At 37.5% G+C, this 12363-nt stretch overlaps 1 protein-coding gene across 17 annotated transcripts in view; it reads left to right on the top strand.

Annotated features, from left to right (window-relative positions):
* The window catches only part of RALGAPA1 (Ral GTPase activating protein catalytic alpha subunit 1), a 142909-nt gene that overhangs the window by 79128 nt on the left and 51418 nt on the right, over positions 1-12363 (top strand). For all 17 annotated transcript variants that reach the window (XM_017829411.1, XM_017829409.1, XM_017829406.1 and 14 more), the window contains 4 exons: positions 318-501; positions 7729-8593; positions 10073-10144; positions 11071-11194. In XM_017829411.1, coding sequence (XP_017684900.1) covers positions 318-501; positions 7729-8593; positions 10073-10144; positions 11071-11194 — 1245 coding nt within the window. The remainder of the gene's footprint in view (positions 1-317; positions 502-7728; positions 8594-10072; positions 10145-11070; positions 11195-12363) is intronic.

Genomic DNA, 12363 nt, shown 5'->3' with positions numbered 1-12363 from the left:
GCAGCTTAGACCTGGCATATGTAATTAAAGAAGATAGAAGATCTAAAAATAAAGGTAGCTTAATGATTTGTTATGAGTTTTGTTTCTTTATTGTTAAATTCCACTTTGGTGTAGACACTCTTTTAAGAATTTTCTTTGCAGACCAAGGTTTGTTTCTGTAAACATTAAACATCTAAAATTTTCCGACTTTTGGTCCTACCTACCTGATTCTAACAAATCAATTTAAAAAATGTAAATAAAAATAAGCTTAATTTCTTATAAAACTATCAAGTAGGAATTTCAGTAGGTAATGTAATGAACTTCTGGTTTTGTTCTAGGTTCTGCATGGATGTGTCTATGGGTCTCAATGTTTTAGCAACCCTAAATATTTTCCTCTAAGCCTTTCTGATCTGGCATGTATGGATTACGATCCTTTTATGCATTTAGAAAGCTTAAAGGAACCAGAACCACTGCATTCTCCAGACTCAGAGAGATCTTCTAAACTTCAGCCAGTCACTGAAGGTTTGTCAAATTGCCTAAATACATTTTCTTTCAAAAAGATTTTGTCTTGGTTTGCAGTCTTGAAGTGTTGGTCTAAAGCATATGTTTTCAGCTGCATCTAGACACTAAAGAAGAACCATTAGTATGGAAAGAGCAAACGTCATTTTGAGCAATTGCTGTTCGATTAACTCAAATAAGTATGTTTTGAACAACACTAAGATCTATATGACATGGATTCTTCCATGCTCTGTTTATCAGCAAAAAGCGTTAAGTACTGCCACATGGATAAATGTAACTTTGCATTTTAGTTTCAGTAGATTAATTTGTTTTTTTCTTAATTTTGCTTCTTTTTCTAAGAATATTTTGGATTTTTCTTCCTGTCTGAACTTGCAATATTGAATGCTTTCTGTGAATTTTTGTAGCCTATCATTAATTTGTTGTCAATTTCTTTACATTGGCTAAAATCACTGAGTTGTCTAAAAAGAGAGAAATATTCTCTCATCTGCTTAGAACCTTAGGAGACCTGGGAATTAACATTTTCTTCACTACTCAGAAATAAAGAATCTGGAAACTATGCTACAGAGGAGTACCATGTATTATGCAGTGTATCTAGTAAATACCAAATGGCTACATTGGGAAGAAAATTGAAAAAGATGAGATTAAGATATGAGAAATTCTGTGTAGTGCTATTCTCCCTCTGTATTAAGTTGTTCCATTTAGGCTTCCTTAAGGGTATTAAGAACCAGATAAATGCAGCAGCTCTTTGTAGCAGCTGTGTGCTAACAGCAGGTGATTTTGTGGTCTGCAGTGACTACGTGCTGTTTTTTATGTAGAGAAAATGGCTAATCATTGTGCCCTTGTCTAAGGCATGCTTCATCATCCTCAAGTACTTTTTTTGGCCAAAGAATTCTAAACATAGGGTTGTCCCCTAATAAGCTCAGTATTGGATTGAACAAGTCTGATTTGAGAACTATTGGCAGGAGAAGCTGTAATTATTAAATTTACTGAAGAATGAAGCAAGGTAATATAGTTGGCTTTTCGTCAAATGGCTGTGGTCTTATTAGTAAAAAGTAATCATCTGCTGGGTCAGAATGAAAGAGGCTTCGAAGTATTCATTCTGTCCTAATTACAGTCTCACCTATACATATTATGTAAAGCTAATATTTAAAGCATTTGCCAAAATTAACTTCCACTGCATGTTCTATTACAGTGTAGTGAATTGTAGTAGCTTTTCATGCCTGGCATCTTTTGTATTCTGTAATAATCTGTAATTATGGGTTAGCAGCAAACGCTGTGTGCCTTTTTTAATCTGGCAATCTGAAAAGACAACCCTGAATAGCTTTCTCTTTAAATGAATACAGTTGCACAAAGCCTTAGCATTGATATCTTCATTTTGCATTTCCGACCGTGATCTGTTCTTTTATGATTTCTTGTTAAATTTCTTAGTAAAAGTAATCTCAGATGCTCCTTTTATCTCTCCAGATAAATTAAGTTTCAGGGCTCTGGAATTATAAGTCAGACTGTGAAATTTAATTGGTAGACTACACTATTATAATGCAACCCTGGTCTTGTAACCTTGGCACTTCTAGTACCCATTGCCAGGCAGAGAATAAAACTGACAATGCTTGACCGATCACACAGCATCTGTTCTCCCTGGCATTGTTGGAGGAGTGAGAGGAGTAAAACTAGTGGATAACAACCAGTCTGGGACTCAATCAAGACAGAGGGTCAATTAGTACAAGCTAGCAGCAGAACAGTATGCCAATGAGTCAACCTCTTTTAGTAGAGTAAAAGAGTACATTTTTTTGAAGAAATGGAAATGAGCAGGGCAGCAGCTGTAGGGAAATCAGGGAAGTTCTACAAAGGCAGGGTGGGAATTGCTAGGCTCCATGGCACAAGTAAAGCTGAAAGTACTGATATGCCAGAATTCTAAAGACAGGGTGCTTTAATGGATGAGATCTATGTACCCTGTTATGCCTCCCTCTGTTCAAGGTCAGATCCATCACAAGTTTTGTGGACACTTAGCCACAACATGATGTGGTATGAGACCATGAAGGTACGGGACTTTTAGGGACTATGTCGTGGAGGCAGGATCTATTGAGATGCTGGAGCAAGCCATGGAATAAACAGCAGGGCAAAGATTTCTTAAATCCTCTGAAAATAGGCGATGTAGAGAAAGAAGATGACTATTGGCCTCTTTTTTTCAGTGACTTGCCAAGTTCTGTCTCTCACAAGGAATCTCTTGTACCTAAGATTATCTGTGAAATTATTCTCCTTTCTGTAGGCTTCAGATAAAGTGGTAGATTTCAGTATAAGATACACAAAGAATAACTTTAAAATGAGGTGTTAAGAATATTAAACTGTTATATTTAGACCAAAATGAACTTTTAGCAGCTGACAGTAAAGACATCATTAGGAAGCTTCTAACTGCATCATCAGAACTTGCAGACAGCAAGTCTATGGTGCTTTCATATATCTAAAGAATCACTGGCCTTGTTTACAAGAAGGCTGATGAACTGTTCCTCTAGCTAGTATCGACAACAACCTACTCTAGCTACAGTACAGGCTTACAATTGCTGTCTGTGTGTGGTGGTTTGACCCTGGCTGGATGCCAGCCTCCCACCAGAGCTGCTCCATTACTCCCCTCCTCAGCTGAACAGGGGAAAGAAAATATAGTGAAAGGCTCATGGGTCGAGATAAAGATGGGGAGAGATCACTCACCAATTACCATCACAGGTTCGACTTGGGGAAATTAATTGAATTTGTTAAGGAGCAAATCAGGCTAGGATAATGAGAAATAAACCCAAACCTTCAAAACACCCTTACCCCTCCCTCCTTCCAGGGCTTAACTTTATCATGAATCTCTACCTCCTCCTTACTGTGGTGCAGGGGGATGGGTACTGGAGGCCTGCAGTCAGTTCATCACATGTTGCCTCTGCTGCTCCTGCCTCCACAGGGGAAGGACTCCTTATTCTCTTCCCCTGCTCCAGCGTGCGATCCCTCACACAGGAGACAATCCTCCATGAACTTCTCCAACATAAGTCCTTCCCACAGGCTGCACTTCTTCATGAACTGCTCCAGCATGGGTCCCTTCCATGTGGTTTAGTCCTTCAGGCACAGGCTGCTCCAGCATAGGTCCCCCACTGGGTCATAGGTCCTGCCAGCAAACCTGCTCCAGCGCAGTCTTCTTGCTCCAAAGTGCCACCATTCCTGCCAGGAGCCTGCGTCACTGTGGGCTTTCCACAGGGTCACAGCCTCCTTTGGGCACCCATCTACTCCAATGTGGAGTTCAACGTGGGCTGCATGTGGGTATCTGTTCCACTCCCATGGGCTGCAGGGGCACATCCTACCTCACCATGATCTACTCCATGGGCTGCAGGGGAGTCTCTGCTCCAGTGGCTGGAGCACCTCGTCCCCCTTCTTTACTGACCTCATTTCCTGCACAGTTGTTTCTCTCACATATTCTCACTCTGCTTTTCTCTGTCTGCAATTTGGTTCTGCCCAATAACCTTTTTACCTTCTTAACTATGTTATTCCAAAGGCATTACTACCATTGCTGATTGTTTCGGCCCTGGAAAGCAGCAGGTCCAACATGGAGCTGGCTGGCATTGGCTTCATCAGACAGAGAAGTCACCCCTGTAGCCTCTCCACTACCAAACCTTGCCACACAAACCCACTGTGCTAATTAACTGCACCTAACTAGCTGGCTTAATTAGCTTATTCACAAGCTGACATAGACTGCATAGTGCAATGCTCTGCTAACCTACTTCTGAACTTTTACTTTTCATTTCAGGCCCATAAACATATGTGGGAATTTTTACGCAATTATAGGCGAAACCATTTTGAAACTTGTTCTTCATAGATCTCAAATCTGTTAGAGATAGTTGTGACTGGAAAATAGTAGTAACATTACGTAGACACAGTTGTCTATCAGTTATTGATTTAATTGATTTTTCCTCTATTACTCATATTTCTTCAGACATATTTTAAACTCTTTTGCATAGATTGATCTTTTTTCCTGATGTTTTTCTATGTATTTCTATGTTTTTCTAACGTATTTCTAATGAAAAGGTTTTCCCCACATGAGGTTAAGTCTTAGCTTTTATTTAAGAAATAGAAATAGAAAGTACTTTTCTTTTAAGGCTTTGCTGTTTACCTTTTTACTGAAAGGAGACAAAAAGCACACTTTAAAAAAATACTTTATACATAGTGCATCCAGATTAGCACAGTTTGTGTTTTATGGAGGATATTCTAGAGATGGGTCCTCTCTAATCTGATGTCTGTATAGCTAAAGTTTAAAATTAGAAAGGAGTGAGACTTATTTAGACTAATGGAAAATACAGGTAACTAAGCTAAGCGGAATACTCTCAGGCTCCCTCTAAATGAAGAAAAAAAGAAGAGTTTTCAGAGTGTGATTCATCCCATTGCTCCAATTTGGGATGAATCAGTCTGTACGGGTGCATCATTCTTTGGATGGCTAAAAGGATGAGGAGAGCTAAATTTCACCCTCAGTCATTACTTTTTTCTTCCACTACATAACCGTAGTTGTTTCTAAACTGTTCAGCCAAAGCTGAATTAAAGAGTTACCTGAATTTCCTTAAGATATGTTGTTATCCTTCAGTCATGCCACAAATACAAATTAGTGGTGATGGACCTTCAGCCTTTCCACAAAAGAGGTAATTTCAGGGATGGAGAAAAATAGACAATGTAACATGCTTCTAGTAAATTACCAAGTGATCGTGTACACATATAAATTACACTGCCCAAGCCAGAGGCAGTAACATTGTAAAGAGAGCAGTGAGGTGTTCCTTCAGGAAGACAGGTCAACAAAGCAGTGAGCATAGACTGCCTTAACATGTAACGATATGGCTTAGTTTGTAGAATTTGTGGTAAAGCCGTGATGGCTTGCATTGTTGCATATTTTGACCTGCCCTCCAGAAACAAAGAGCGTGGTTGAGATACTCATTTTAACCGTTTTAATATATTGAATGTCCAGTTGTTCCTGATCAAGGAGATGTGCTTCTAGGGATAAATTATTAATATGTATCCTTTAAGTTGCAAATTTAATTTAAAATTATCCTGTTTTCAGAAAGCATTACTGGACTTGGGATTTTTTTTTTTTTTTAATTCCTAAGGGAAACGATCAGCAAAATCTGATTTGATGTTTGGCAAAAATGTTTCAAAATTGCTTAATTTTCTTTATTTTATTTCAAGGTAACAGGTTGCATCTTGCAATTTACTTTTCAGTATGCTTACTACTTCTAATTTAAGTTTTCTGTGTCATTGTTAGATCAACAGTACTGTATTCTGAGAGAAGACTCAGTGAGAAGTACTGTTCTCATTTTATAAAAGAGACAGTGACAGATTTATGACTTTAATTTAAGAGCAAAGTTATCAGAAAAAGGCTGTGTTAGGACTAAAAATGGACCTTCTGAACTTAAATTCATTGTTCCACTCTTTGTATCACTATGTCACTTTTCTTTTCCGTATGTCCCTTAGGCTCCTAAGGGAGTAAAGTCATGCACACAGGCATTAAACAACCATGGTCTGGTTTGCCCTACAGCAGTAATAGTAATAACATATGCTGAAAGGCCCCTTGTATTTCTTCAGGTTTCTCATCAGGACTTAACAGGAGGCATTTAAACTACATAGTGTGGGACTGCAGGTATCTGGAAAGCTTACGTGTCTTTACTCCTAGGAAACTGAGAAGAGTATTACTTTACTTATCTGTGCAGTGCCAAATGCTAAATTCTCGGCATAAATATCCTGACAGAGATGGGCCGGCCTCTGCACTGTCCAGGCGCTAGTAAATACTGTGCTGATACATTTTTCTTCAAGCATCCAACTTATTTGCAGTTTGTCTTGTATAAAACCTGCTTCCAGTTCCTTCTTATATTTCAGCAGATGGCACTATAACTTAATTTCCTTGTATGCTATCAATATCTGGACATTTAATTCAGTATCACTGAATATTTTTGTGTTTGTAAATTTTAAACGTCAAGAAGGCTACAGATAATAAAAATGAAATATCTAATTTGTTTATATTAATTTTCAAGGCCCTCATTTATTAAAATATTTTAGTAGATATGAGTTTTGGAATTGTGTAAACATGATGTTGATTTTGACAGCTATTAACTGGATGAAATGTTTCCCACAGCTTGTTTTATCTTCTCATTTTAAATCCCAAATTTAGGGCATCCAAGCCCAGTTACAAGAGAGAGGCTACAAAAACATGTACTTTGCCATATTGATCTTGTTCCCTCTTCTACCTGCGTTCTCCTACAATGTAATATTTTTGTGTCTGGGTTCTTCAGTGGGTCCCCTGAACTAGATGAGGGTTGTCTGTCTGACAGTGTCACTTTGACCGGCTCTGTACTTCATGGGTATTGTAGGGTGGATTTGATAAAAATAATTCAATAACAATATTGTGCTGGGCTAACAGGATGTGATATAAATATTAAGAAATTTCTTTTGTGAATTTAGATGGCATAACATGCAAGTGGAATGTATGCAACAAAGAAGGAGGTGGGAAAAACTGGTAATGAAATACCAGTTATGAAATACCATTACAGGATGAATTTCACATAAGATGGGCAAAATTAACTTATCTTTCTCCCTCCCAAGGTTTTCTAGTCTGAAACTTCTTAAAATGCATGTGGCATGAGATGTCCTTTTTAAAATTTTGCTAATGTGAGATTCTGTTCAATATAGGCAGCCTATTCTTTGCTTTTATACTTTAAAATCATCCAGTATTATTCTCGAGGTAACTACAGCTATATGCTCCCCAGGGAAATTAAGATGGATTAGACCTTTTGTGCATCTATGTTCCTTTGTATTTCTCAATGTAATGATGTGTAAAAATATAAAAATACGCTGCAGTTGGAATGGACATCTTGCAACACAGTTATGATCTCTACTTCATCAACAATTTAAGATTTATTTTCACTAGATAAGAAATGGTGTATTTTAGAAGAACAATGCTGATAACAAAGCTATGGCAAAGGAGATATGGTAGGCTGTAAAATAATGAAGATGCTTCTTTAACTGTCTTATGATTTTTCATGCTATTTATGTAGAAGACCAGTCTTCATCAAAATACATATTTTCTATTACTGAGTTAGATGTATCCTAAACTTGCAGTGCTCATCCTCTGTTTGAAACTCGTGAAGAGGAGACCAAAAGGAATAAGTAAATCTCAGAGTTGTTTTCTGAATTTTTCTTTTAAAACCTGTGCTCTTTCTTTTACAGTGAAAACTCATATGCAACAAGGATTAATTTCTGTTGCTGCTCGTACTGTAATAACACATCTAGTCAACCACTTAGGCCACTATCCTATGAGCGGAGGTCCTGCTATGCTAACCAGTCAAGTGTGTGAAAACAATGACAATCCATACAGTGAAAGTCCTGAGCTGTCTCCTGAACTTTTTGAGAACCCAAATCTTCAATTTTTTGTGTTAAACAATACTTCCTTGGTGTCTTGCATACAAATCCAAGCAGAAGACGACATGCCTGGGGGAGGACTGTCTGCTGGACTTGCATCTGCTAATTCAAATGTTAGAATTATAGTGCGTGATCTCTCTGGCAAATACTCGTGGGATTCAGCCATTTTGTATGGACCATCATCTTTATGTGGATCTTCACAACAAACATCTTTTGCACTTTCATTATCTCAGCAAGATAAACCAGAAGATGCTCTTTCATCTTTTGAGCATGTGGAGGATGTATCTGCAAGGGATGGAATTACACTCCAAGTAAAAAGGAAATTTAGAGACACTGTACCAACATGGGATACAATTAGGGATGAAGAAGATGCCCTTGATGAGCTCCTGCAGTATTTAGGTGTTACAAGCCCTGAATGCTTACAGAGAACTGGTGTCTCACTCAACATCCCTGCTCCCCAACCAGTCTGCATCTCAGAGAAACAAGAGAACGATGTCATCAATGCAATTCTGAAACAGCACACAGAAGAGAGAGAGTTTGTTGAAAAGCATTTCAATGATGTAAATATGAGGGCTATGGAGCAGGATGAGCCAACCTCACAAAAGTCCCAGTCAGCATTTTACTACTGCAGATTACTTCTCAGTATACTGGGAATGAATTCATGGGATAAAAGGTAAAAAGACTCACAAATTAAGAACTTTCTTTTAAGCAATTGTGCTATTCTTGCTATTTAATAGTAGCTGATCATAGAGTTTGTTAAGCCAAAAATACTCAGGCCAGCTAACAAAAGAAGAGAAGAGATATGCTACTGAGGGCGAAATGGGAGCTTTCTTCTGCATTTCAGCCTGTCATGTAGAGAGATAGAAAGGAGGAACCTGTTGCCTTTATTGTGATTTATCTTCTTTCCTTAGAACAGTGTTTGAAGGCAAATTGAAGGAGTGATGTATTTTCTTTGCTTCCCATGCATGTTCCTACAAAAATCGTTACCTTTCTATGCCAGAATAAGACTGAGAAAGTGTCATATTCTCAGCTATTGTGTCGCTGGATAGTGTCCTGCTGCTCCGTCTGCAAAGAGCATGCTTGCATGCAGCCTCAGAGCATTGCATCTGTGTTAGCTAATGAAAAAGATGTGTTCCCTACTAAGTATTTCAACATTGGCCATGCTTGGGTATTGTTTGGGTATTGTTTAGAACAACAGGAGAGAAACCATGTTCAGTTACAAAAGTAATGTCTCTGTTTACATTATTATTTTTGGGGGGGTGTGGTTAGGTGCATGTCTGCATATACATGTGGGTATGTACAAATATTAACATCCTAGAATTTATGGGTCTTTCTGAAATCTTCTTTTGCCATTGCTGTCAAATTCCATATTAGAGTTATTGAAATATTTTCTTACTATGAAGGGAAATGGATATTCTGTAAAACAGAAATCATCTGTGTCACTGGGATATCACTGGAATCGGACAAAACGTTGGTGTTACAACCTTTCTTATTTGGATCTTCAATTCCTCAAGGCGGTCTGATTTTGAACAGTACTGCTTTTAGGCTCATTCCACTGTGTTTTGTGGGAAACATCTTAAGCCCACTTGAAAATAAATGGAAACTGCCTTTCTTGCTCTAACATACTGCTTTGTTTTTTTCTTTTAATTGTTGCAGCTGGCTGGATGACTACTGAGTTATGCTCTGCTCTCTTCTGCAATTCAGAATAACAAAAGCTTTGTGTTTAATGCACTAACTCCCTACAACAGTAGATTAATGGGGGTGTCTTCTGTCACTAAGCATATATATTATGGCCTAGTAAAGTGTGGCAGCTTATATATGCATCAAAGAGAGTTCTGTCTGTTATTCTGTAGAGAAGAGGTGGATCCCAGTTGGATCCAATAGGTTGACAGAAGAAAGTGGAAAGAAATAAAGGTTGTACTCATGGCTATAGTATAGGAGATTTATGTAGAATATAGAAGATTTCCTGGAGTAAGAAAAATTGCATGTATATTTTTTTAAAGATATCATAATTTTTAAATATTTAAGAAAGGACTGTTGAAAAGGCAAAAGCATTTGTTGACTATTCTTGAATGGACCTGGAAATGTTCTTGTACTGTTCTGTATCCATTAGTGAACAGGTGATAAAAGAGTTACAAATTTCTCTATTTAGAAGGAGCTTTCATCTCCTGAAGAAAAATGAGAAGTTACTTCGAGAACTGAGAAATTTGGATTCAAGGCAATGGTAAATTCTTTTAATGACTGCCTACTTATTTGTTTTAAATGTGCCTTTATTCAAGTGACTCTAATTGCATAGATGTGAGAGCTGAGCTGTGTTTTTTAATAATTTCTTGAATTATTAATGTATTTTGCGCTGTATTGTTGTCATTTTTATTATATTGAAGTTGCACTGGTGTTATTTGTAGAGTGAAATTCTTCAAGTAGAATACTATGAGATAAACAAATGTCAAAATTACTTATAATTATGAGCATTTGTATATACACAACATTGAATAGTTTTAAAACTTCGATAGATCAAAGTCTCCACATTTTAAGCTTTGGTTAATTGTTTAGCTATGTTCTAATGCTCGTGGTATTTGAAGACACGGAACTCTAGTTGGAATTGGAGCACAGAATTAAAAATCAAGTTATTTTTGTAGAAGTTGAAATTAAATCCAGGGGAGGTTTTAGAAGTGTGAGAAACCACCTTCAGTTGCTCCAATGTCTAACAGCAAGCTGTGAACAGAAGACATTGCTATTTACTTAAAGATTCTTCATTGAGTTGCATAAGCTGCAGTTGCCACAGTGTTCAGAAGGCACTGTTAATAATGGGCGGTGCAGTGTGGATAATGCCTGCATTACATTTCCCCACTTCAAAAGTCCAGCTATTCCATTAACAATTGGTACAGCCAGCACCATCCTGCATCTTAGAGTGATAAAAGGGGTAAATGCTGCTCAGTTACATCAAAACTTTAATCTCTAGAGAAGATGATATTAGAAAAGACAGAATGGGGATATGAAAATGTAGAGGGTATCCAAAAGAAGCCATATAGTTGCACTTTTAGTGTATTTTTTAGGCTTGAAGAGCCATGCTCTGTCTGTATTGTTCGAATATTTTGGTTTCATGTTAGTAAAGGCACTGTTATGCAATGACCATCCTCTGTTTTACAGCCGAGAGACACACAAGATTGCAGTGTTTTATGTTGCTGAGGGACAGGAAGATAAACACTCCATTCTTACGAATACTGGGGGAAGTCAAGCCTATGAGGATTTTGTAGCTGGTCTGGGCTGGGAGGTATTTATTAAAATGTTTTTATCCTAGGTTTGTTTACAGATAAAATTACAAATCCCTTTATATATTGAGTCTTTGGCTCTTCAGCATTACTCACAAGTACTGAAATACACTTGTTTGAAAATGGAATGTAGAGAAGAATTCCTGTTTTAATTTCATTAGTAATACTAGCTATTTAAAATTAAGCTCTTACAATTTAAGAAAGTTTGTGCAGGCATTCTTTAATGAGCAGTCCTGTACTTGGCTTTCAGGGAGGCATCTTGATTTCCCTGTAAGCTTGTAAAGTGTTAAGTCCATTGAAATGTGAGCTTTGCTCAATTTTGGGACTCCAAAAAAGTACAAACAAGCAGCTTTTCACATACTCTCTCCTTCTTGCATGCCTGGAGGCATGTATCAGTTCACACACTCCACCCTACTTCTCTTCCAGCAGTCAGAAATAATGTGATGTATCCCATCATCTGTGTGGACTTGCAGCTCTTTAGTCACTTGTTACAAGGATTTCCTTTTTTACATCCTTTCTTTTAGACCATACAGGTTTAATTACAACTGTAAAGTTCTATTTGGCACTGTTGCACAGAATACAGCAGTGGCTTTTGCTCCTGGCTGACTGCATAAGAAGCTGCAGGTTTTTTGTTCCTCTTGTAACTTGTGCTCGTTAGGAGTGTCCACATGAGTGTCTGTCTTGTTTGTTCTTTGCTCCTTAGGCATATAGGAGTATATGTTCCTTAGGTATATAAGAGCACTACCAGATTAACTGTGTGGATAATAACTCTGACTTTTACACAGGAACAGAGGAAAACTGGTAGAAATCTGCTGACTGTCATGAACATAGGTGTTTATTTCCCACATTTGGGAGAAAACAAAAACACATTCGTACCTTCAAATATCCTTCTTAGGTGGTTTAATTCTCTTAGGCATTATTAGATAGTTTAAAGAGTTGGTAATTTGGATTAATATTCCATAATGAGACAGCTAATATTTTAATATCTTAGCATTAAATTCTAGATCCTTTAGTATCAGAAAAACAAATATATCCCATATGGGCAAAGATTAAATGTATTCACATTTATATAATAATAATAATAATAATAATAATAATAATGGCCAGTCTTCGCGAGCGAAGATTTGGGAAAGGTCATTAACCCTTCGAGCCTGCGCAGTGGATTTTTTAG

This window comes from Lepidothrix coronata, unplaced genomic scaffold (genome assembly GCF_001604755.1).
Source record: "Lepidothrix coronata isolate B3197 unplaced genomic scaffold, Lepidothrix_coronata-1.0 Scaffold164, whole genome shotgun sequence".
Taxonomy (NCBI): Eukaryota; Metazoa; Chordata; class Aves; order Passeriformes; family Pipridae; genus Lepidothrix; species Lepidothrix coronata.
The sequence above is the reverse complement of the archived record's forward strand: the minus strand, read 5'-3'. Positions and strand labels throughout refer to the sequence as shown.